Consider the following 27,304-nt stretch of genomic DNA (forward strand, 5'->3'; position numbering starts at 1 on the left):
CCCTACTTCTATCATTCAAACTATTCAAGTTTAATTGTCAGGATGTTCCTTCTAGGAAGACGGAAATTGTCCAATCTAATGATTCCAGGCGTGTCAAATGGGTTAATTGTCTACGGAATGAGAGTCAGATTTTATTTATCAGGAATTTAACTATTAAGGCGACCAATGACCTACAAAAATGTTCTGCTCAGAAGGAGGACATGGGAAAAGCAAGTATAATCCACACAAATTTTTTTAACCAACTTAGGGTTTTTTTTACTAAACAGACTCATGTTAAATCCAATAAGCCACCTAGAAAAGAGGATCAATGGTATGGGAAAACATGTAGGACTGCATACCAGGCCCTGTCTGATGCAGTAAAAACAAAAGACATAGCTCGGGTTAGGAGTGCTCGTATATCCTACAAAAAAGGTCAGTATGATGCTAAACGAGCTTGGGACCAGGATTATTGGAGGGATCTCCACTCTGCTAGTAAAGAACGATCAATGTGCACCTTTTGGGACATGGTCAGGTGGGGTAGGGGGATAAAAAGAGAAGAACCAACCAATTATGTGCCACCTAACCTGTGGGTCTCGCATTATGCATCTCAGTTTGCATCTACTGATGCCCATGTGGGGAGTAGTAAAGTAATTATTTACCCTACCATGGATATAACCCCCTTGAAATTCGAGTTAAATGAGGTATGAAAGGTACTGAATTCCATCCCTGGTGGTAGAGCACCAGGCTTAGATTCGGTTCCAGCAGACCTCTTTATGTATGACAAGGAACTTTGGGCACCCTACATCTTATGCCTAGCTAACTGCATTTCCAACGGTTTACCCATACCAAATACCTGGAAGGGCGCCCAGATCATTCCGGTCTATAAAAAGGGAGAGCGCTCTGACCCAGGAATTTATAGGCCTATAAGCCTGATCGATTGTATTCAGAAAGTGGTAGCTAGGCTTGTTTTACTAAGAATACAAGGATGGATTGAGGAGGAGGAAGTTTTGTCACCACTCCAGGTAGGCTTTCGTAGCCACATAAGTACTATAGGTCAGGTATTTAGGTTCTTGTTAATATACTGGCGGGTGGTTCAGTTGGGAGAGGGTATGTTATTTGCAGCCTTTGTTGACCTTAAATAAGCTTTTGATTTGGTTCCTCGAGCAAAAATGTGGGCAGTTTTTAAGGATCAAGGAATGCCACTAGATATTTTAACTATTTTAATGAAATTACATGAGGACAATTTTGCGCAAGTTAGATGGAATCAATCAGGCAGCGTCACAGATAAATTTCCAATTGACAGGGGAGTACGCCAAGGGTGCGTTCTAGCTCCGACTCTTTTTTCTTTATACATCAACAGAGTGATCAACTACTTTAATGAAACTCCTACTTATGCCCCAAAGTTGGATGGTAAGTTGATTCCTCTGCTGATGTTTGCAGATGATACCTTATTAATCTCCAAGACACAACAGGGCCTACAAAAAGCCATTGATGTGTTTGAGGTCTTTTGCAAAGATTATGGGCTTATTGTTAATGTAAACAAAACGAAGTTTATGGTTTTACACAAGCCCAAACATGTTAGAGGGAACGTTCTAATGAATGGATCTACATTAGAGCAGACTAAGGTCTTCTCATATTTGGGTATAACCCTCGCGTCGAAGTTAGAATGGAAACCGCATATAGCCCAGTCGATAATAAAGCATGCTCAGTTAACTGGTGCATTAATAAAAGAACTCCATTTGTCTCATACTAGACCTATGATACCAGCACTTAAAATATATGATGCTAAGATAGGCTCGGCAATTCTTTATGGGGCTGAACTGTGGGGTTATAGTAACCTTACTCAGATGACTAGGGCCCAAAACAAGTTCTTGCGTACAATTACTGGACTTCCAGCATCCACTCCCCTGATTCCTCTTTATTACGATTTAGGGGTTATGCCCCTAGAGGATATCGCACGATATAGACCTGTGTCTTACTGGAGGCGGATCTGGGTTACCCCAGAGCTCTCTCAGTACGCCCGGGCTTTTTTGGATGTTAGGGGAGTTGATAAGGCGCAAAAGATTTTATGGATGCAGGAGGTCAAGCTACTCTATTCTGCTATGGGCCTAGCAAGTCTATAGGAAGATCCTACAGTACATATTTTTCCCCCTAGAAAAGTTCTAAAAGATTTATATTGGCGGGTGGTGACAGAAAGAAGATTTGGTTCAAGCATTGGCCCATCTTTATCGTCGGACTATATGGCACTCAAGGACAGGCCCCTGTTTGGGATTATATTACAGTTGTGGAAGATAGAAAGAGATACCATCAATTCAGGGCGGGCACCCTTCCTATCAACTCTTTTGTTGCCAAATGGCGAGGAGGCCTTAACCCTGACTGTCCCTTTTGTCCAACACAACGGGAAAATATTGCACACATCTTGTTTATTTGTCCAGAGTATAAAACTCCAAGGCGGGTTTGGCTTAAACCTATTTGCCTTCTATTGGGTCTTCAGACAGGTGTTGAGGCATTGCGGTGTCTCAAAACTAATACTTCTCAATCTGTGATTATTGCTGTTGCAAAATTTCTCCATTGGATTTGGGTAATTCGCGCTCATAAACTACGCCTTATTTGATTTTGTAGCTATTTTTTAACATTTTATGACTTTTAGGAATGAGTCGTTTGTCTGTACCTGTTGCTGCTATATACGCCATCTTTTGTAATTTATGATGAAATTATGTTCTTTTTTCCTCCTTTTTGTATTTTCTCTTTTATTATTGTGAAATATTTTAATGTTGTCTTTTATTATGCAAATCGAAATAAAGACTTGAAATTGAAATTGATAGAGTTACTTGTTGTGTAATCAAGGGTATGTGAGATTTCTGTTTTATTAATGGGGATGAGACGGAACAGAGTTGCGGAACGGAGTTCACAGAGTTTTTGTTCAATTCCGCAGAATTCCGTGTAGTGGTACTCTGCCAACTACACCCACCCTTAGGGACAACTCCTCTCCCACTAGAAATTGGTGCCAGCCTGACTGGGGGAAGAAAGGAACTGGCCCTCCGGATGCCAGCTAACATCTGGTTGCGACAATGGAGGCTACTTTGAAGCAAATTAAGTTTCTGGGTCCACCCCAACTGACCATTCTGTTGGAAGAACAAAAACAACTCCACAGGCCTTTGCCTCTGCTCTAGGAGCAGTTTTCACTCCTCATCAGGGCTTGAGTACCCAGAGTACTGCAGCAGGAAGCCAATGCAAATTTGTCTCCGAAGGCTTTAGGCATGGCAAAGGCAACTTTCTCAAAGTTAATTTTTCTTAATATTTATTAAACGTCTGACTTCACCATTAAGTTGTGCTTGTAATAAATATTAAAAATAGTGGTTTATTCAACTCTCTAGCTGGTCCCTATCCTCAGATAGCAAAATTAATATTTAATATTGAAATATTGATTCCCAGTGTTTTTCTGTGAGTCAGCCAGTTCTCCTACAGTGAAAATAGCGTTTCAGTGCTAGCCACTGCACAGGACAGATTAGCATTACATTTCTACATGTCCTGCTTTTAAATACCATGCAACCCTTGTGAGTTACATGTCCTAACATGAAATACTTTGACCTGTGAAAAGGGGCATTTTGACAGGTCCAATTACAGTTTTAAACTGCTACAGTCAGGCTACAATGGTAGGCCTGAAGCCATGATTGCACTGCTACGGTAGTGGATGGCACAATACCTGCTGCAGTTCACTAGTGACATTTAACGTATATGCCCTTGGTACACCTTGTACCATATTTTAAGCACTTGTAGGTAAGTTTAAAATGACAATTAAGGTTAAGGGGGAGCACAAGCACTTTTATGGTTAGCAGGGGCAAAGTGCATAAAGTTCTAAAGCCAGCAAAATATATGGTCCAGCAAAAAACATGACAAATCCTGGGTGACTATGCAGAAAAGATCCGACGGAGGCAAACAACATGTTTCTAGTTCTAGGGTCACATTGGACACTATGAGAGAACACAGGTTGCTTACTTGCATTTCTAATGTTTGTATACTGATGTCCATATTTGATCTGTACCAACAGTGACTAGATCGATCAAGCTGGAACAACTCCAGCTTTAAAAGCCTGTCTAGTAGTGTGAGTGAATGAGTGAGTTAATTAATTTGTATGACAGAGAAAAAAATGACACACTTTTAGCCCAACAAATTCTGAGTACATTGAATAAACATTAACATCCATTGGTACGGATACTCAAGTATTTTCCAAGATTTTGCTTCTGATTATCTTCCATTTCAAAAACACTTGAAGGCCAAAAACAATAAATCCACCACTGCTTGCTTCCTGGTGACTGAAGATCTTTGTCAACCTCTAGTGCACTACTGTATACATCACTGAGAAGATGTTGTGAGACAACCAAGATTCAAGGAGATCTAACAATCCTACTGTCTTTATGGTCATCAACAATACTGCAGTAATAATATTAGACAACTGCCACCGACAAATCTTTGTATTCTTGAATGATAAACAACTGAAATGTTTCAGTGTCATCATGGGCCTACTGAATAATACAGTAGTTACTTCTATTTACAAACACAGCAATATGTTATTGAGAATTAATCTTATACAAAGGGATACAGTATGATGATAGCAGACATTCTTGTACATACTGTCTTGAAGTCCCATAGCTGTCAGGTTTGGATGCTGCCGAAATTATGACAATGAGCAGTGGGAAGCCATAGCCAAAGAGGCACAGGTGCAGAGTTTTGATCTTGCGAGTGTTGAAGTAATTTGCAACATTCAGGTTCCTGACTGTGAGGAAGAGCATCAAAGCCTCCACAAACATCCATGAGAAAGAGGCCAAGAAGAAATACTGAAGGAGCCCAGCGATGATGGCACACCCAATCTGAGGAGAGATAAAAAACACTTAGAGCCCACTCAACAAGTGACAATTTTTGTGGAAGTCCTGCTCTAATCATGACTGCAAATATGAAAACAGAAATTGCTTTAAAAAGATGCTTAGTGACCATGAGCTTGATTCACAAAGCAGTTCCTGTGAGTAAGCATGGCTTACCTCTGTTTTTCCATGTCTAAGAGAGTTTGGTAGATATTGGCCAAAAGTGATGGAAACTTAGCCAAGTCAGTTTAGCGGCTGCAAGGAACAAATTTACAACTGTTACAAGACAATTGGGAGAGGGCACCCAGGCAGTCGGGAGGAGAGCCTACCTCATCATTTAGGAGGATTGCAAGAATGCCAGTTACTTACTGTTGTAAGTTTATGGTTAGGGTTTGGGGAGGGAAGAACGTGTCTATTTGTGAACAGGAAAGCCTCTTGGAAATGTCATCCACATCAAAGAATCATGTAAATGTCCCCCCCATACAGCTCCTTACTGGTAAAGGGACAGATGGTTCCATACAACCAGCAAGTTGGCTCAGTGACTAAAATGTTGCTAAAATTTGTGGTGATCTCCAAAACAAAACTTTGAGAACTAGCTGCCGTCACCGACTGATTTGCAGTGAGTAGATATCACTATTGTCATGTGCCTTCACAAATATCATAGTTTCTTCAGCTCCTCATGCAGAAATCTTGATTGTTTTTTAAATACTGATCTGCCTATAATTATCCTAATGTCTATATTCTGCTGCAAGGACTCTATTTCCAAAGTCAAATTGGACTTCCACAAATCAATCTTTATGTAATTTAACTTGTACTCTGTCCTATTTGAATCTATCTATTTCTATTTTCATTTCGCAAACTTTGGGCTCTCCACATCTCTTCTCTGAACCAGAAATATTATTTATTAGTGTTTTTATGAGCCTTAGTTTGTAGTGCATTTTCCATACTCTGTTTACTTTCCACAGTCTAAAGACCTGAGAACTGCACATGACCTAGAGAACTGAGAAGATGCACCACACATAACAAAATAATTTCTCCCCATGCCCAAGGCCATTGGAATCCTTGAGACTAGAGACTTTGTGTATCAGCCTTACACAGGTTCAATGCCTTTGGTAACACAGTAGATGACAGATTCAGCATTGCTTGGTCCACTTCCAATGCACTCCCTACAATTGTCCATTTACTCTACGCCTTGCTAGCGATTCTTTGTAGATAACTGCTGCATTCTCAAGTATTATAAACAAGGTTAAGGAGTTTTTTTTTGTTTTAGTTGTTCTTTTTCAATGTTTTGCTTACAGTCTGTATTTAGCAATGTACAGATTTGTGTCAAATGTCAATTACATTGCTTACAATAACTATTCATCCACTGTTGTATGTGCATGTGTATTAGGTTAACCATTTGATTGAACTATAACTAATGTATTATGACATAAAGCACACAAACATAAATTCTGGGCCAATAGTTTAGGGCCTAATTTAAAGTTTGGCAGAGAGCGTGCGACATCGCATACATGATGGAGCACCTTGCCCACCAAACCCTTGGTACGTCTGCATCATTTTGAGATGGGTGGACCTTAAGTATTCTGTTGAAAGAGCCCCTTTTGGCTCCAACAATGGAATACTTTGTCCGATGGCCCAGCAAAGTTGTGGCCATCAGAGGAAGGACATTACACTCCTCACCCTATTTGCGGGGGACAGTGTAATGTTTTTTATAGTTCATGTCCATCACCACCAAGAAACACCTGGCCATGAAGGACAGGAAAAAAATGAACGACCCCACACCATGAAAGAAAACTCCCTAAATGAAAGGGTTATTTGTTTTCAAAAAACAAACTTCCACTTTAGGAGTTTGGGTCTGATTTAGAGTTTGGAGGACGGAGTAATGACCATCGGGATTGCAGAGCACATTGCCTACCCCATCTCGACTGTACTTTGCTAACCAAATTTAGAGATGACTGGGAGCCAAGCAGTAATTTCTGTAGACTGAAGGGAACCACCATTACATCAGTTCTTTTCAAGAAACTAATAGGTTGGTGGATGGCCGCTGTCAGTTTTTATGGCCATGCCCAATTGTTTAACTTTTGTTGTCTTTCAGTAACAAACTCCCAACACAGGAGTTTAATTTTGAAAAAAAAAACAACTAATGACTCCCACACACTAGAAGTTTTCTCCCACGGTGTCGGGGTAGTTATAGTTTCCTGTGTCCCTCACTTCCAGGTTTTTCCAAAAAATGACGGACAGGCAGAAATTTTATGTACATCCTCCGATGGCACCTAGTCCGTTAGGCCGTCGTAGGAAGTATTCTATTGGAGTCAATGAAAGCTCCATCTGTGGCATCCTTAAGTTCCACCAGGCTCTACATTAGGCAGGAGGACTGAGAATTAATGGGCAGGGTACTCCCTTGAAATTGTAACCTGCCTGGCAAAATATAAATCAGGCTCTTTGTTTGTAAACAAAAACAAAAAGTTAAAGATTTGGTGAATGGCAGTCAAAACCCACTGTTGCTGTCAACCAAATGTTTAGTTCATTTAAAGGAACTTTCCTGAATGTGATCCCCTTCAATACACAGTAATGACCACTAGGTCGGCAGTCTTCTCTAAATCTAGAGGCGGAGAGTCAATCAGAGTGGCGAACCTCTAAATCAGGATCTCGATTTTAGTTAAACATAGTTCTGGTAGTGATGATATCAGGTTAGAGTGAATCAAATACTAATAACACAAGCTGTTCAAATCTGGATCTTTGTGCATGAAAAGATTTCCACAATGGAAAACAACAAAACAGCAACTTTATAATGGCAAAAGTGCAGCCATACTTTTTCCTGTTTTGTACTGAATTTGATAATCTACCCCACACCTTAAACCTAATGCCACTCTAACTCCTTATCCTTACTCCTTTAATTTACTCTAACACTGGCCTTGTTCAAACCCCAACCCTTAAAAACACCCTTACCCTAATCCTATCCCTTATGTTAACTCCTACCTTACTGCTAAATCTTTTTCTTTCCATAACCTTATTCCTAATCCCACTTCTAACCCTAAATCAACCTCTATTTTTAATCCTTACCTTATCCCTAAATTCAACTCTAATCTTTTTTCTCTGTATATTCCATTACTATTTTAAAAAATATTAAAAAATGTACACTGCTTTGATGTTAATCTTTTTGACGTGACTGGTGTTCATTATTTCATTGCTTCATTTTAGATTTGTGATTATTGTATTCTTTTAATATAGTTTCATATTTTTCACATAGTGATTTAAATATGGGTTCCATAGAACGCTACAGAATATTTACGTGCAAAGACTGAGCAATGAGCCCTTTGTGCTAGAAACATTGGTGGTAAATTGATGTAATTTGACATTCACACCTTTAATTTCAATTACGTACTTATTTTGTTTCCATAGAAATTGAAAATGCTGAAAGAATAACCGAGGAGACCTTGTACACATTTTGACTTCTTTGATTTGCAGTTCATGTGCCTAGGTGGCAGGAATTAATTATCTCCACACCGAGGCGACCAACAGGAACTTGAGTAGTCTACCTCCAAAGGAAAAACGTAGTCATCAAAGAACTCTGATTTAGGAAGAACAACCAAGATGAAGACTGTCAGGCAGTTATCTGAAACTTAGGAAAGTCAATAGCATGTACCCATTTCTTCTGACAAGTACTGCAATTGTCCTGGGACCACAGGAGCTAGATACTGCTGCAAGATCACTGAGTTTCAAAGTTCCTGCTTTTTTTTTACTTTCAGGGGGTAGCATACTTGAAGAATTTAGGTTTAATCATGTCGGTTGGCTATGGGCATAAACATCTGGAGCCTTATTTAGGGTTAGGAGGGAACTGAAAATCCCATTTTTTGGAAGAACGCAATCCACTAGTGAAATTTCCTCCACCAAACTAATCTTACCATGGGGGATATTCCGTATTGGATTGTACTGCATATTTAGAGTTTCCTCCAGAAATGGGATGCTTTTTATATCCTCCAAATCTACATGAGGTCATTTGTGTTTTAAAAAAAGGAAAAAAGTGTTAGAAATGGGATTTCTGGTTTGCTAAGGCTTGCGCCAAAGCCAGGCAGAAACCACCACTCTAGTCAGGGCAAGGAAGTTACACACTGATGATAACCCAGGCTCACCCCCTTGGTAGCTTGGCACGAGCAGTCAGGCTTATCTCAGAGGCAATGTGTAAAGCGTTTGCGCAACACACACACACAGCAGCAACACACTAGGCACACCACAAAAGAATCCCCACACAAGGTTATATTAAAAATAGCCTTTGTATTATCATAAACTCATTAGAAACGTAATCACACATTTATACTGTGCCAACTGGCACTGGGCAATATTCACAGGGGATTATCTACAGGACCAGGCCAATCAGGGTACGGTCAGAACCATCAGAACAGGTAAGTGAATGCAAAACACAACCAGTAACTACTGGCACCATAATGAACTAAGCATTATCACATTAGCATTAGACACCATCCTGAAATATCATAACATGACATTAGGCAATAAATCACATTAGGCCCAATCCTCATTAGCATAAAGACATTACGCACTAGGCCTCACAAGCATAAACACATTGTGCATAAAAATCCTAAACATAAGTACATTATGTCATAGGCATCACAAGCCTAAACACATTATGTCTGAATCACAATTAGGCCAGAACATTGCGCATAGATATCCTAAGCATAAATAAGGTATGCAACCACTGTAGGCATGAACCTTATGCATTGGTCATCACGTTAGGGCCTGGCGCCCTACCAACACTCTCAACTGACCCCCAGACCAACTGGCCTTTCACTGGGGCCCCCACTGCCATATGTCCTGAAAGTCAGGGTGCTAAGGGGACCTCTCAAAGGGCCCCCTGGCTGCTTTGCCAGCAAACACAAAGTGCGCACCGGCGCTGGGGTGGGGGGTGCAACTCACCCCTTCTTTACTGACAAAAGAACTGGCCCCCAACGTTGCAGTTGCCCACTACAGCGGCGCAACTGGACAAAATAACAGGCACTGGGGCTCCTGGCCCGGAATCCCCCACTGGGACTCTTCAAGACAAATGGCCCTGGCAGAACTGTGCTGCTTGGGGAGCCCCACTCTGGGGCTCGGAACCCAAGACTAGCCAACCGTTGCAGCTGCCCACTGTCCGGTGGGGCAGCTGTAGAGAAAATGAGCCCAGGCACCACGGTGCCTTGGAAGCCCCCCTCTGGGGCTTTGTAAGCAATGGCCCCCACCATTTGAGTGGCCCGCTCTCCTGTGGGACCACTCAGGCACCGACAATGTGCCTCAGGGAGCCCCACATCACTGAGCTCCTCTGGTGCCAATCCCCGCACCCAAAATACTTTTAGAGCCAGCCCCACTCACCACGCTGGTTCAGGACTCCGGAGTCTCTCCTCGCGTTCGGTGATCTCTGTGGTCTTCCTCCCCCTCTGCGAGGTGAGGGAAGGCTGAAGACGCCACCACTGGAGCCCGTGAGGCTCTGTCACAAAGCACCGGGCTTCCTCTTCCCAGTACTGCGAGGCTCTCCCAACCTCACGGGAGCCCCTCATAGACTTCCGGTGATAAGCGGTAGGCCCCACCCACAACCAGGCAAGGCTGCCTGGCTTCCGGGTCGTTGCGCTAGAACGTGGGGGCTCCTTTAGCAATTTTGAAATGCTGAGTGGGCTCCCGTCAAGAAATAAAGCATAGAGCGGGGTGGGCACCCACCGAAGCACACCACAATGTGGGGTGGGCTCCCGCTTGATTCCTGCACAACTTGGGGGAATCCCTACGCTGGGGATTCCCTCTCTCCACGCAGCTCAGCGCTGCAGTCACAAACCAAACGCTCCTCTGTTTGGTAATTTACATATAGTGCTCATGAGGCGCTAGGAGCCAATGCTCCAGCAGTAAAGTTTCTAGGGGCACAAGGCTGGGCAAGGAGTCCAGCAGTCAGGAAAAAGTCCTTGGGTCTGGGGACACCCTAGCAGGGTACAGCCAGGCAGGCCAGCGCGCAGGGTCCCCCAAGAAGCTGCAGCTGGGTCCCACAGAGGTTCCTCCTGGCAGAGTGTCCCCCCCAGCCCAGGTAAGCACAAGAACAACCTTTTTTCATGTGGTCACAGCCCCTATCTTTATACTACTTTTCCCCATTGTCTACAAAACACAGGGCTTGGGGAAACCAGTCCCAACTGGTTCGGGAGCACTCTGTTTACCAGGCTCCTCTTCCCTATTGTTAGGTGAGGGCTCGTCATCAGACACACAACAGGGGGGTGGAGCCAGCATTCACTAGGGCAGGCACCATCCTGTTCAGGGACCAGGGACTTCTCCTCCCACCACTCCAAATGCAGATGTCCCATTCCGCCAAGCGCTGACTCACTGTGCCCCTCCTGGAGCCACACACGCCTCCCAGCCCCTGTCACTCAAAAGCCAGACATGCAATTCACATCAGGCAGGCAGACACAAAGCACACAGAAATGTCAACTTTTAAAAGTGGCATTTCTAAAATAGTTATGATAAATCTGCGCATTGCGTAGCATTTATTATCACTATTCCAAACATACCAAACTTGACCACGCTGCTACTCTCATAACAGGAATTACCACTGAAACACTTATCAGGGAATCTCCAATGCAGCGCCACAGTAGTGAGAAACCAAAATGGCTGTTTGTCACTACCAGGACATGTCACACACTTAAGGTACATGTCCTATCTTTTACCTACAATGCACCCTGTCCATAGGGCTATCTAGGGCCTACCTTATGGGTGACTGACCTGCAGTAAAAAGGGGGTCACAGACATGGCACACCCTTTAGGTGCCACGTCACAGCGGCAGTAGCACTGCGCGCACAGGCCCTGCAATGGCAGAGGCCTGAGATAGATTTGAAAGGCTACTTTGGTGGGTAGTGCAATCAGCACTGCAAGCCCACCAGTAGCATTTAATTTACCAGTCCTGGGTATCTGAGATACCACTTTACAAGGGACTGACAGGTAAATTAAATAGGCCAAACAGGTGTAGACCAATCTTACCATATTTCACACAGAGAGTGCACACACTTTATACTGGACAGCAGTGCTAAAGTGCCCAGAGGCCTAAAACCACCAACACCATGTCGGAACAAGCATTTACAATGCAACAGGTCTCGCATTAGTTAGAGTTAGAGTTATTGGCATTGTAAATATAATACGGCTATATTGTTTTGTTTTCAGTTTAGAGTATTTATGTAAAGATATATAGCTGCAGGTTTTGCAGTTCACTAAGTATGTGTATTTTGAACTGTAAAGTAAGTGGTAATGGTGGTAGCAAGAGAAGTAGGTAGCAGTAGTGTGCAATGTTTGCGTATTTGGGATGAATAGTTGTAATGATAAAAGCATCTGTAGCATTACTAAGATTGTGATAATGTGGACGATAGTTGTTGTAGAGAAGCAGCTGTAGTAGTGTGTAGAGGTTTTAGAATTTGTAATTTGTTTTTAGTATAGTAGTGTAAAGACTATTCTATGCCTCTTGAGTGTGTTATAGTTATGTGTTGTGTGTATAGTAATGGACGCAGTACAAATGTTTTATTTTTAATGTTTATTTATCACACATGTGCAATATGCAGGTAACCAAAAATGTTTATGAAAAAGTTAGTGAATTATCTTTAAATATAGGTTTTATTGCATTTGTGACGGGTGTAATTATTGGCACTGATGTGCTTGGTATATACTGACTCTTCGCACTGGTCCCCCCCTTACAGTATTTCCAGGCTGCACCCAGACACCAAGTGTGAAGGAGTCGCCATGGCAATCCAGGGAATGGTTGTGCATGGACATTAGCACATTAATAGGTAGTGCTTCTTAATAAACGCCATTGCATTTTTGGAACGTTGCAATTGATGGTATCTGTTTTGCAGTGAGCTGCCCCAAATTCCTGCCAGTAAATATAATATTTTAATGCACGCTTATAATATGTTTCATAATGCAATAGCGCGTAGCCACAGGTGAGTAACTAATAAGTCTCCTTCCAGTCTGCTGTTCCCTTGTTTGCAATTCTTAAGGTAACGGTTTCACAGACATGAAAAAAGGAGTCCTAACTTTACTACTCCTAAACTGAGAAAAATCCTAACTTTAAGACTTTCGGTATTCACAGAAGGCATTTAGGAGTCCTAAAGTTAGGAGTCCTAACTTTACTACTCCTAAACTGAGAAAAATCCTAATTTTAAGACTTTCGGTATTCATAGAAGGCATTTAGGAGTCCTAAAGTTAGGAGTCCTTAGGAGTTCTAACTTTACTACTCCTAAACTGAAAAAAATCCTAACTTTAGGACTTTCGGTATTCACAGAAGGCATTTAGGAGTCCTAAAGTTAGGAGTCCTAACTTTACTACTCCTAAACTGAGAAAAATCCTAACTTTAAGACTTTCGGTATTCACAGAAGGCATTTAGGAGTCCTAAAGTTAGGTCTCTTAACTCCTGTGAATACCGAAATGAGTAAGCGCCTTCTGTGAATACCAAAATGAGTAAGTGCCTTCTGTGAATACCAAAACGGTAGTAAGTTTAGGATTTTGTCTTAAGTTAGTTCTGTGAATTGGGCCCCACGTTAGGCAAACGTTTAACAGATGGTGACTTTTATATTCCAAACGTCCTGAGGATGCCTTAAAGGTGGATTACAACTTTTGTATACATTATAAATTGTGTACTGCTTCTTAAACACACCCTATGTGACCGTAGCTGTGTTCTTTGTAAGCGCTACCGTGTTAAAATCCACCATGTATGTGCGCTGCTCCCGCAACCCCCAAATGTATTTCCAGCATTTAGCAACGTGCGGCCGGCACTTTATTTAGCGGCTCTACCTGGATGGACACATACATGCAGTCTAGATATGAAACACCAAAAAAAACCACACACTTCCCTATATTTCATCAATTAATGTATAAGCCGCATGCTGTACTTTATTGTAATTATGAACTATTCCCTACATCCACAGGCTGATAAACAAACAAACCCCTGCTTGTAGGACATCGCAAGGTGTTTAGAAAACAACAGGCAGACCTGTAGCTAAAGTTGCGTTGGTGCCATGCAAATGTAACCAAGTATACATAGTTGTATATGTAAAACGTGTTTAAAATAGCTTGGCATGTGTTTAACCAGTTGGTGATTACGCGTCGTGAGAGAGTAATTTAAAAATTGTATTTAATTAGGGAAGCTCATAAACAGAGCGGACGTGCACGTATTTTAGCTTGTCACTATTAGGTGGACCACATATCACTGCACGCGTTGTGCACTATCACAACTTTTGCAATCCATTCTAATGTTTCCTTAAAACCCTTGTGAGGACCCTCGCTCTGTTCATAGTAGGCACTGCATGCTCAGTATTTCATGACAGTGCACGCTCTTCTTTGTCCCACTTGTACTTTATTACCAGGCTTTGGCAAGATGTCAAGTATGAGAATATTTCCCATAACGCCTCCTGGGTGACCCTCGCTGTGGTATTATTGGCATTGGTGTGCTTGGTATATACTGACTGTCCACGCTGTTTTTCATCCCCCTCTTTACTTTATTTCCGGGCTGCACCTACATGCCAAGTGTGAAGAAATTGCCATGGCAACCCAAGGAATAGGTGTGCACGGGCATTAGCACATTAATAGGTAGTGCTGTGGTAACATGGAAGCGCCGTGAAAATAGATGAAGCTACACACAGGAGAACCCCAACCAGGACCATAACATGAGTCGACTTGCTACAATGCCTGGTGTTGCTCAAACGAAAGCGCTGTAAAGATTTAGAACCTCAAAACCCAAATCGAAGCGCCAAGGCCCGGTAAGTGAAAGCAGCATAAGATATAAGAGCCGACTACTAAAAAGCTATTGGGCAAGATGCGGTAAAAATGCAAATGGCCAAAAAAACAAACAAGGGGCACATCAAAGAATAACATTTGAATATTTGTGAAACTGAAAGCAATGCGTGAATCCCAAAGCACATATCCAATAAGCAAGCACTTTGTAAACAAGAAAGAACCGAGATGAGGCAGAGGCGCCGTTTTAATGCTGTAAAGTGCGCTGAAAGTTAAACACAGAGGAGCAGGGGCGAGGGAGCGTGGCAGCAAAGCGAACGCGTGCTAATTAGAAACACATGTTTAGTATTAGGTCTCAGATGCCGCTGCCGCGCGTAACAGACACCACTGGGAAATGGGCGGTTGCATTTCTAAAGAAGCTGGGACATGCACACGCCTTTCACCAATGGCGTGCTGCCTTTTTTACAGAGACGCACGCAAAAGCCAATAGCAGCTGACAAAAACAAAAGCACACGCACAAGCCTGTGGTAAGCTTTCAGAACCCCATACATGAGGTCTCACGCTGTGCAAGCAGTGCTACGCACAACAACGCTAGGCCCGAGACCTAAAAAAGGCTGGGAGAAAGGCAAAAAGTTTAGGGATGACCCTGCAAAAAGGGCCAAGTCCCACAGTAAGCATAGTAGTTTAGTTCATGTTACACTACAACCCTGGATAATAGTTGCTAGGTATTCATTTTGTATTTTAAATCAGCACATTTTAGACATCTACTTTCAAAGGAATTGGGAGTGTGAAGTTATTTAGCTCCACCTGATCTGCTATCATCTGTTTCAGCTACAGAGCTTTTTTCCTCCTCAACAGATAGAGTACCATTGAGTTGGGTAACAATAAACATCTGTTATTCAGCGTCAAGATACCCTTGGGTGAACGTGCGCTTTATAAATATACGTTATGTTATTTTGTGATTGACCACTGATACCATTAGCCTGATTTATAGATAGGAATCCATAGCAGGACAGATTAGTGATAAGAACCCTCCAGAGGGTGGTGGCGAGTACTTTTGTCACTTCAGTCATTGTGGTACTAATCACAGCCGATATGGCAGATATTTTGTCATATTGCTCTAGACTCCTTCAGATGGCTTGTGATTCATAACTATATTCTTGACTTTGTGGCACCTATGATGAGAACAGTGCGGCTTGATCAATTAGCCCTCTTGTTTGAAATGATAGAAATGGGGCACTAAGGAGCAGCAGTTCCAAATTACAGCAATCTCCAAGTGTTGAAAAATCACTGTGTGCTCAGTAGATCACTTGACAATACGATTCACGGATGAGCCTAACCTAAGTTAATACTAATGGGTCTGTATCACAAGCTTACTGCACTAGCACCACTGGGACTCAAGGCAAAATGTGTGAACGTGCAAAATATACAAGTCAAGTGTGGGTGCTCATTATAAACTTGCAACGATTTTGCTTTTCAACATCGACTCTTGTTTGAAAAAAATTGTATTGGTAAAATGCACCAATTCTACCTGTTTGCCATCCGTCTAATTTATACTCTTGTAAAAGTCAAATCATATTTCACTTTTATGGGTGAACAGGTTTGTAGGACCATAAATGTCCCATTCCTTAAGATTTTGGACACTTGCTGTCATCTGTTGGTTTCAACCCAGCCTCATAATTTGTGGCATTGTGGTTACCATGCAAGTTTGGGTGATGTGCCCATCCCCACAAGAGTCATCAAGAGGCAGTTAATGCAACCCTGCGTTGAGAAACCACCCATTCTAACACACCACTCTGTGTTATGATTCAGGAATTTGTGTATTCTGTACCATGACACAATTCTGCAAAGGACTATTTTTTGATCGGTAAGAGAATTTATTTGAACACCTTAAATAAATTGACAAATTGAAGAATAGGTGGATGCAAGTAGATGAATCAGTCGATGGATAATATTTGTTTGAACTGATGGACGATTGCAAGAGGGAGGAATTTAAGAATTATTGGAGCTGATTCACACCAGCATTTATGAGTATATGAAGTAGTTCTCCTGTAATACTCTTTTACATACTCTTACATACCTCTGCGAATTAGCCCCAAATATCTAAAACTAGAATCAACTGTAAATATTCAGAGACTTTTCATATACAATTACTACAAATAGAAGAGACTGTACCCTCTTTACTCATTTATTGATAAGGAGTTGGACATTTCAGGACCATTTCACAAAGCCATGTACCAGGCCCCAAAATAATACTCAGGTAGTAAAACTTCCTATACTCATAGTGCTTTTGTAAAATTACCCTACAGTGGGAGTTTGCAATGAACTGGGAAGTCAGAACAAGAAATCTCACTTAAGTGGATGTGAGGGCAGGAATTTATTTAGGGAGTGTAGTTTAAAATAGCGGTGTGAATTCCAGAACATTCTGTGAAATTCCTTACCCTATTGCTTGTCCTGTCCAGTCCAGTGAGCAGCAGAAGCTCTGCCAGGAAGAGGCAGATACAGAGCTGCAAATGCATGGGGGTGCTTGTGTTGCGGCTGGAACTGCAGAAGAGGAAGGTGAGGATAGCAAGGCTGAGGCACAGCAGAGAGAATGTGAGCCCAACATAGGTGAGGACCAGCAAAGGAAAATTATCCTATACAAAAAACATCAAAAACACACATGATTATGTTTTCGTTTATGCTATTGGAAGACATATGAAATGAATTGTTTAGTTAAGGCAAGCCAAAATGTGGCACTACCTTTCAATGACTACCAGGTGCTACATCAATTACTTCAATTCTAATTATGCATTTAATGTATTAATCTCTTGGGGCAGGGGAATTAGTAAACTCCCTACTCTCTACTTTGTGGTGAACCCTTTGTTAGCTCCTCAAATAAGGTACATATTCAATCACTCCTGTCAAAGTAATTGACATTCATAGGTTTCTTACCACTGGATAAATCACACATCAAGAACCTCCCTCTGAATCCCTCCTGAATAAGTTATTGATCTATTTACCTGGCCTTGGGCGTCCTCTGTCTCCTGAATAGCCATGATTATGGCAAAGCTTGATAGGTGGGTGCAGCTGCATGCTGTGTGAGTCCGGTTAGTGTTACTTAGTGTACAGCCTTGGCGGGACCAGCTCCCTGCTCCCTCAGCAAAATTCCAGAAAACGCAGATCACAACATGACTGCTACTCTTTTCCTATTAAAAGCGAAACATGCAAATCAAAATGTAATAATGCAATTGATTATGAAAAGATAGGTGGCATTCTGGGATTGATATGGAAATTGTTACATACAAGTGCCAGTGTCTTACCAGTATTTCCCTCTATGAGATTATTAATGGGAATTTCAAGGCTATAGTGGGATCACTCAACAAACATTACTGACCTTGTAGAGTCCTTCTAGGTTATAGCTTTCAGGGTTGCCCACTGAAGATCGTCAACTTTCAGAAAAAGGCTGTACAGCTGAAAGTAGAATTTGTGACTCCGATGAACCCCCATATTTACACCTGTGGTAGTCTCTTGCAAGTTGGCAGCTAATACGTTCCTGGTCCCAATCTACTGCATTCCAGAGAGTAAGATTGGGATATTCATTTCTTACTATTTTTGTGGACAGCCTTGTGGTTTAATTATAACATGTGATCCTTACATTAGTTATTCTTCATGTTTGTGGCATTTCGCTCATGACCTGACTCTCTATTAACTAACCTGGTTTGGATTCATAAGGCTCTTTATTCTTAAATGTATGGTTATTTTACCTAATTGTTGCACAGAACCACAAGCATTTATCAGAGGAAAAGCTTGCCGCTTACCCAGGCTTCCAAGGGTGGGCCAAAAAGTATTCATACAAATATGTTTATGTTTAGGGCTCACATTACTTGGGGTTGTGTACAGCAACACAGTTCACTCATGAATGGGCACAACTTTATCATCACACATTATTATACTGAACAGACTTTGAAAAAAATAATCTTGTCTCATTACCAAAATTTCCAAAGCATGCAGATCAGTATCCTGCACAATATGGGTCTTGTGACATAAACACACATGCATTTTTACACGTTGCACAGCCTACTCAACCATTCATGACAAAACACAGATTGGAACATTCTGTTCTTCTCATTTAATGATGTCATCTGCAATTAAAGAGAGAACAGCTGTGGTATCCTTGCACTCCCTTACATTACCTTCTTTATGAGATTGTTGTAATTGGAGCATGCTTGGTCCAACAATATCATAGGTTATCTTTTTGGGGAGGATGCTCTATCATTGAATTTGTGGTGATGTAGAATTATTTGGTCAATGGCCTAATGCCAAGATCTTCTAAGCACAACAAAATTCAGTGTACCCATATATATTGAAAGTTGTCCAACAGAAAAAGTATTTACAGATGTAAAGTTCAGCAGAGAAAGTGCAGTGTAAACTACACAGAAACCAACAGAGCTTAAGTGGGTCTTCAAAAGAAGGTACAGCATAAGGGCGTCAGGAAGCAAAGCACACGGAGGACATTATGAATAGGGCAGTGGATGCTATAAACATGGAGGACAGCAGCTTCCAAGGTCAGTTCCAATACAAGCTATCCCTTGACTTGATACTAAAGAGTGCGTCTGGTAATATCAGCTGTTTTGACCTTTTCGCTTGATGCTTTTGTTCGCACACCTATCTCCATACCCCACCTTAGTTGTTTTATCCCTTTATCAGTTCCCTCAGTTTCCCCCCAACCTGCTCCCTGGATTTACCTTTTTCTTTGTCTTGGACAGTGCACTTGTTTTAGACTCCGTTACAGTTTTTCACGCACCCCTTGTCTTCCCTTGTGATTGGGCATGACTATCTGGAATATGCTGTTAAACTTGCTAAGAATCTCCCCTGTTTGGCTTTGGTGATTGGGACTCTATCTACAAGTACAAAGGAGTGACTTTCATCTTCAGGCAAGTTTACTGCTTCGCCTGGTGCTAGTTACAATGACACAGCTCAGCGGATAAGCCGCTCAAGCTTATGACTACAAATGTTCCTAATCTAGAGTTCTGAACAGTTACTTAAATACATACTGGTCCTTGTTTTTTCATCTTGACAGTGAGTCACAGTATGCCTCTGCAATGCTGGGCCACCCTGTGCCTCTGCAAGTCCAGTCCAGGTCCATCCTGCTGGAAACAAAGGTCATGCTGTCTCTCTCTCTTCTCCCTTTCCCCTTTACCCCTACGTTCCTCTCTGAATACTGATACAGGGAGTGGGATCGCTTCTAAAAGGAGAAGGTGGGATTAGCCTCGCAATCCCTCGAGCTAAGGGTAATGACAGGTGACCACTGGTTTATATGTTCATTAAAGTCATTTGAAAAAGAAGTAAATTTAGGCCCCTATTCAACAAGGTAAACTCAGTTCTAAATATAGGTGTACGACTGATCATCCCTGATTCAATGGGGTGTACAGGAAAAGGTTTCTCAATGGCATTGGATCCCTCAACATTTTCAACAGGATCTGTACCAGGGCGGGGATAGCACAGCATCTGGTGTGCGTCATTCAAAATGTTTTTAAAGAGGTCGTAACCATTGTGGTTATCAACAGCATAGTTATTTAGGCTGTGGCTGGGTCGCTCCAACAATGACCTACTAGTTAATGACTACTAATGTTGAATATCACCTAGGTGAGAATGGTGTCAGATCTTGCATATTCACTAGTTTATCCTACTCTTCATTCCTCTCAGTCAGTTAAGCACCCAGTCCAAAGATCTCTCTGTTATCTACATATCACTTTTGCCTTAAGCTTACCTGTTCTGTGAGTGATGAAAGCTTGCACAAATCTGTCCTTCTTGATCTGTTCTAAAAGGGAATGGAAGATTTCACCTGCTACATTCTTTGACAGAGGGAAGCTTGATCTGCTACTGCCATGCTGTACCTATTCTGTAATACCAACAGTTTTCGCTGCTGCTGTGCTAGCTGTTTCTTTACTATGAAGGTGGAAAAGTTGCAGTGTTTCTACGCAACCTGTACCTGTTCTTTGAAGAAGGACTGTTTCTCCTGCTGTTGCCTCATCGTATGAAAAAACAAAGGTTCTATTGAATATACTTGCCTAGAATGCTCATTAAATCAGGGACTGTTTCACAATAGTGGATTTGATATATATACGCTGGGGTAGATTTGCAAACATTTGCACTAAGTTTGTGTCAAATGTTGTTTTTGGATTTACTTTCCAGCGCAAAACTTGTTTGGTGCTGGAAAGTTGCATGAATGTAATCCAAAACAACACAAAGCCGTGCATGACACTGCTTTGCGTTACTCTGCATTAGGCGTACATTGGTGTTCCCGTGCAATCACACATCGTTTTTGACGCAAAACCCTATCTACTAACAATCCTAGACAGGTCGACAGGGTTTTGCACCAAAAAAAACTTCACTTGAAAGCAACTGTTAAAAATGAGAATGCTTTTATTTCTCCTACATTTCCTTATTTGCTTGTGTGCTGCACAGTGCACCACACATCCAACGTGGGAAAGGTTTTTATGTTTGTCTAGGTGTAGTATTTTGTACTGGAAGGATAGCCTTCCAGTACAAGACCTATGCCAAACACAATCAGACGTCTTTGCATTATGTCGCTATGGTATATGTGTTGCGCTCGGTAGTCTATTTGTGTGCCAGCGCTAAAGAGAGAGCGGAAAAGCGCCATATCTTAGTAGATATGGCACTTTCCTGCTTTTTTCCTGCTGTGCACGCGGTGCAGCAACTTTGGATGCTGCACTGCATTGTGTGCCAGGTTTGTAAATCTAGGCTGTATGTAGCCCTTAAAAAAACTTGACCCTGTAAGGGAAATATCCAAACATCAAATATTTTGACAAATAGAAGAAGCAGGGTCATTTGCTTAACCCTCCTGCTTTTAATCTTGTCGTAGGGAGACACCAGTAAAATATTTTTTAGCTCACCCATACATATTTTGATATAGGTCTGACAGTGTAAGGAATATAGAGCAGGGGGCGCCAGAGAGCCGGTGAGCAGGATGGCCGCATGGATGGGAGGCTTCTTCAGTCTGGGGGCCATTATCTCTTATTTTTTATTTTTTTTTGAAACCGTTTATTGCAGTTTGAAAAAGTTACAGGTATGGGCCTACAACCACTCGGCCGGCCGCTAGAGTGACAAAAGCATATTGCATACATACAGTAAGAGTCTCTTGGCAGTGCAGATTAGCAAAACAGGAGAAATCAATGTTGCAGGCCGCATAGCTCCATGCCCACAGTACGGTTCCCTTTTATCAAAACAAAACAACACAAAAAAACCACACCCGCAAGGCAACCCGCGATCCAAAGTGACAGCACGTGCTCCATAAGTGGGGGATCCCAACCAGCAGCAGAACTCTGAAGAGGGGAATGGGAATAGATCAGGGACTGGGGGACCGCGTGCCCAAGGCCGAGGGAGGGGGGCCATCTAGGGAGACGGAGCAGGCGAGGCAGCCGGTAGCTGTGGCGGCTCACAAATACCCCCGCGGTAGGCGTTCCAGGGGCCCCAGATTTTCACCCACGCCCCAGGCTTACCCCTCGCCACATACACCACCTTTTCACGAAGCATACACCAATCCATATGTTCTTTCCAGGCCAACACCGCAGGGGGCCTCTGGGATCCCCACAATTGAGCAATGTCACGCTTAGCTATCATGTATCCCAGAGTCACCCACCGCGTCTGCGGGACCGAATAGTCATTTGGTTCCCACACATTCAGCAAGCATCTCCTCGCTTCAGGCAACAGCGCGACACGCGTAACCACACGCAGGACCTCATGCACACCACGCCAGAATCGCTCCACCTTTGGGCACTCCCACAGTATATGCATGAAAGTTGCCAACGCGCCACAGCCACGCTTACACATTCCGTCACCAGCAAAGCCCATACGTAGAAGCCTTGGCCCCGTCACGTAAACCCGGTGAAGGATCTTAAGCTGGACGAAACGAAGGCGAGCCGGGATGGCCACTTCTTTTGGAGAGGCCACCGCGGAAATCCAATCCTCGTCGTCCAGCTCTAGCCCGTCGGCAACCCAGGCCTCGCCGAGACTAGTCAGCAGGCACGATCTGTCGTTGATCAGTTTTTTATAGATGAGGGAGATCGTGCTGTCTGGGACATGGCCATCCAGCACTCTGTCCTCCAGGGGGGAAGACTCCGGAATGGACGCGACATCCGGGAAGACGGAGCCCAGCGCATGGCGGACTTGTAGGTACCGAAAGTACTCACTGCCCTGCAGCTGAAACTCCGTCTGCAGCGTCGCAAAAGTCTTGAATCCCCCCCTCGTCCAGAGATCTCCCACAGTGCTGATTCCGATCGTGTCCCACTTCTCAAAGCCCTTCGATGTCCACAGGGAGCCCAACCTCTCTGACGCATATAGCGGTGACGCCCGGGTCAAACGGTCCTTCCACCCCATAGCTGCATTAGCCGCGTGCCAGACACGCACCATGACACGCGTCGGTCCCGTCAGACGGGGGTCGGGCGCGGCAGAGTAAAAGCGCTCGATTGTAGTCGCCACCGGGCAGGAGCATCTTGTCCATCTCAAACGCCGGGTTCAAGGCGGGCCCGTAAAGGCCATGATTAATTGCAGCCAGTTGGGTGGCCCAGTAATACCGTTTAATGTCCGGGAGGGCGACCCCCCCATCGTACCACGGGAGCGTCAATTTAGCCAGAGCAATGCGCGGCCTCCCGTCCCAGAACAGGCGCCGCTGGAGGCCCTCCACCTCACGGAAGTAGCGTGCCGGAACCAAGTCCATAGTATTCTGGAGGGCGTAGAGGAAGCGCGGCAAGGACATCATTTTGAACAAGGCCGCTCGGCCGAGCGGCGAAAGCGGCAGACGCCGCCAGCGCACCACGTCCTCCTTCAAGCGCTGGAGGGGGGGCAGCAAATTCCGCTCATAACGGGCCTCCGGGTCAAGAGTGATATATATCCCCAGGTACCGAAACCCCTGGGAGGCAATCTGGATCGGACAGTCCCGTGGTAGGACCGGAGCCTCCCCGGAAAGCACATATACACAGGATTTCGCCCAGTTGATGACAAGGCCTGAGTTGCGACCGAATGAGCGCAAAACATCAACCAGGACGATCAGTGATTTACGCGGGGAGGCGAGATAGAGGAGGATATCATCAGCATAGAGGGACACACGGTCCTCATGCTCGGGGGTCCAGCGGAGACCACGGATGGAAGGGTGCCACCGCAGCCACTCCGCCAGGGGCTCCAGGGCCAGTGCAAACAGGAGAGGTGACAAGGGGCAACCCTGTCGCGTGCCCCGCCCCAGCGCGAATGGGGCCGAGACTCGCCCATTCACCACCACCTGCGCCAAGGGGCCCGAGTACAACAATTTGACCCAGCTAATAAAGCCCGGTCCAAATCCAAATTTCTCCAGCATCGCCCAGATGTATGGCCACTCAAGCGTGTCAAACGCCATGGTGGCGTCCAAGGACGCCAAGATGGCCGGCTCCCGCACAAATGGGACACGCGCGAGCACACCGTGCAAGCGCCGTAGATTGAGCGCCGTGTTGCGGTGTGGTATAAAGCCAGATTGGTCTTGGTGGACCAAGTCGCCCACCACGCCAACCAACCGGTTGGCCAACACCTTGGCGAGGATTTTGGGCTCCGCGTTCAAGAGCGAGATCGGCCTATAGGATGCGACCCGTTCACGGGGCTTCCCCTCCTTGTGGATCACCACGATTGTAGCCAGACGCTGGTCCGGCGGGAGGGAACCCTGCGAGTGTGCCGCCAGGAACATCGCACGCAGGTGGGGCGCCAACACATCCGGGCGTAGCTTGTATAGTTCGATGGGGATACCATTGGGGCCCATGGCCTTGCCGGATGCAACCGAGCGAATGGCCAAGGCAATTTCGTCCGAGGTGGGAGGAGCGTCCAGCGAATCCCTGTCCTCCACCGTAAGGGAGGGCAGTGCGATGTCCCGAAGCAGGGCATGGGAATCTTCCTCCGAGCAGGGGGAAACCGGGGAGTAGACTTCGCGGAAATAATCCGCAAAGCAGGAGACAATGGCTTCCGGCTCGGTGACATACGCACCATCCGCACTCTCAATCAAAGGAACCACGCGACTCGCTCTCTCCCTCTTGTCCAACCACGCAATCAATTTGCCAGCCTTATCACCCACATCATACAATCGCCCCTGCTGCTCTCGACTGAGGCCCCTGGCCGCCTCCGCGACGAGGGCCCGATAAGCCGCCTGCTTTAGGTGTAGAACATGCAGCTTGGCATCTGTTACCCCACTCCCCAGGTCACCCTCCAGTTCTGCAATCTCGGCCTCTACCCGGGTCACCTCCTCCCGCTCGCGCCGCCAGGCATGGGAGATAAAGGAGAGGGCCTCCCCTCTAAGAACTACCTTAAAAGCCTCCCACAGGGAGATGGCCGAAGGGACCGACCCCACATTCTCGTCGAAATAACGCTGTAAGGATTTGATCAAATCGGCACGAATGGTGGGGTCGCGCAAATACCATGCATTGATTGGAGCCACCCTGCCATCCCCCCTCGGGAAGACATCGAAATGTAACAGCAATGGGGAGTGGTCTGAGATACCCCGTGCCAGATGGCGCACCTCCCCCACCCTCCCTGCATGGGCCGCCGGGACAAGGATGTAATCAAGCCGCGAGAGGCTACCATGGGCACCCGAGTGGAAGGTGTATTGCCGCTGTGCGGGATGCTTTAGTCGCCAGCAATCCACCAGGCCCAACGTGTCTAAAAGGCCGGGCAGCCACGCCTGTGCCCGGGGGAGGTCCCTGGGGGGATGGCGATCCATAGACCCAGAAGCTACCGCATTAAAGTCCCCTCCAACCACCAGCAGGCCACTCGGAAGGTCCAGGAGGAGGTGCCCCAGGTCCGCAAATGTGGTGGCTTGTAACCCAGGCGGGACGTACACTGATATCAAAATAAACACTCTACCCTCCATTCTTCCCACCAGGACAGTGTAGCGTCCCCTCTCATCATGGCGCACCTCATCGATCTCCAACGGGAGCGAGTTCTTGATCATAATACCCACCCCCCGCGAGCCCGAAGTGAAGCCAGAATGGGCCGCCAAACGATAACCCCGCCGATTCATTGCCTGAAAGGAGTTACCTATAAGGTGTGTCTCCTGCAGGAAGACAACATCTGGTGAAATACGTTTCAAGTACTGCAGGACCACACCACGCTTAATCCTATCCCCCAGGCCGTTAACATTCCATGACAACACAGTCAAATCCCTACCCCCCATCATACGTCGAAACAATCGGTCGTCCCCCACAGAGCATCTTAAAAACAACAATATAGTAGCGGGTTTGCCTTGCGGTGCAAACAAACAACACACACCCCCCACCCCCCCATCCCAACAGAACTCCCCCCTCCCTGCACCCCTGCATGAGCCCAGACAGCCCCCCCAAAGTGCAGTGTGCCTGTCGCCCCATAGCTAAAAACTAACTAGTCCCCCAGAGGAGGAGGGAAGCCCCCAACAGACCCCGCACGACCTCCATAGGAGGGGAACATATGCAATCAGTAAATGGGGAAGGAACATCGTCCAGAGCAAGGCCTATTCAGTCACCCCTCAATTCTGATCCGGCGGGCCCTCCTCGCCAGCCGCGCCCCCCCCGCCCCCCCGGCCCCGATCTCCAGGCAGAGTGTCCAACCAGTCCCCAGCCGCCTCGGGCCGGTCAAAGAAGTGCGTGCGACCATCCACCTCCACCCTCAGCTTAGCTGGAAAAAGCATTGAGTACTTAAGGTTCAGGTCCCGTAGGCGACGTTTAACACCAAGAAAGCTCTGTCTCTGCTTCTGAACCGCCGGAGTAAAGTCTGGGTAGAAATGCACATCCATGTTGTCAAGCTTGACCGGTCCCTGTTGCCTGGAGGTCTGGAGGATAGCATCTCTGTCCCGAAAGTTAAAAATCCGGGCAATGAGAGGCCGCGGCGGGGCACCGGCCTTAGGTCTGCCCCCAGGGACCCGGTGAGCACGCTCCACCGCAAAAAGCTTACTCAGCCCCCGGGGCTGGAGATGGGTAAGGATCAATTCTTCCACAAAAAGATCCGCCGCCTCCGCCTCTCGTCCCTCCGGCACCCCCACAATACGGACATTATTCCTCCGGGCCCGACCCTCGGAATCCTCCAGTCGCCGGTCCATCAGGGCGCTCGCCTGGCCAAGCCGGCGCACCTCCTCTTGGAGGGCCACCACATCCGTCGTGAGGCTCGTTGCGGTGTGGGCCAGGGAATCAACCCGGTCGTTCGTTTTGGACAAGTCTGCCCTCACAAGGCTCACATCCACCAGGACCGAGTCTATTTTTTGCGCTAGGGTGTCGAAACGCTGGTCCACCGAGGCCTTCATCTCTGCGATGGCGCCCATGACGTCCCGGAGGGTCAGATCCACAGGCTGAGCAGATGCCTCCGTCGGGCCCGCCGGGGATGTGCGCGATGTCTCCGGAGAACCCTTCTGGAGAGTGTAGCGGTCCATACTGTTAGCTTGGTGCGCCGTGCCACGGCGGGTCGTCTTCACCTTCGCCCGGTCGCCATCTTGTTTGGTGGACATGCTTGCTCTCCCACCGTCGTGCCAATCTCCTCGAACGGGCCGCTATACCGATTCACGGGCGCCGGGGGGGGGGCGGGGGCGACCACCGAACCGCAGGTCAACCCACAGCCGGCGGGTCAGCCGGGCACTTAGACAAGACCACACCACCGCACCCCGCTCCGCAACCCTACCTCGCTTGAGGGCAAGGAGGGCGCAAAAGCGAAAGTGAAAGTGCGGGGTACGCGAGTCGCCC

The 27,304-nt window shown here is 45.5% G+C and overlaps 1 protein-coding gene across 1 annotated transcript in view; it reads right to left on the bottom strand.

Annotated features, from left to right (window-relative positions):
* The window catches only part of LOC146831504 (adhesion G protein-coupled receptor E1-like), a 227,140-nt gene that overhangs the window by 38,922 nt on the left and 160,914 nt on the right, over window positions 1-27,304 (bottom strand). Inside the window, exons 9-11 of the mRNA XM_085603927.1 lie at window positions 17,585-17,770; window positions 17,024-17,218; window positions 4,615-4,850 (exon numbers count right to left, since the gene is read on the bottom strand). Coding sequence (XP_085460053.1) covers window positions 4,615-4,850; window positions 17,024-17,218; window positions 17,585-17,770 — 617 coding nt within the window. The remainder of the gene's footprint in view (window positions 1-4,614; window positions 4,851-17,023; window positions 17,219-17,584; window positions 17,771-27,304) is intronic.

This window comes from Triturus cristatus, chromosome 5_1 (genome assembly GCF_964204655.1).
Source record: "Triturus cristatus chromosome 5_1, aTriCri1.1, whole genome shotgun sequence".
Taxonomy (NCBI): Eukaryota; Metazoa; Chordata; class Amphibia; order Caudata; family Salamandridae; genus Triturus; species Triturus cristatus.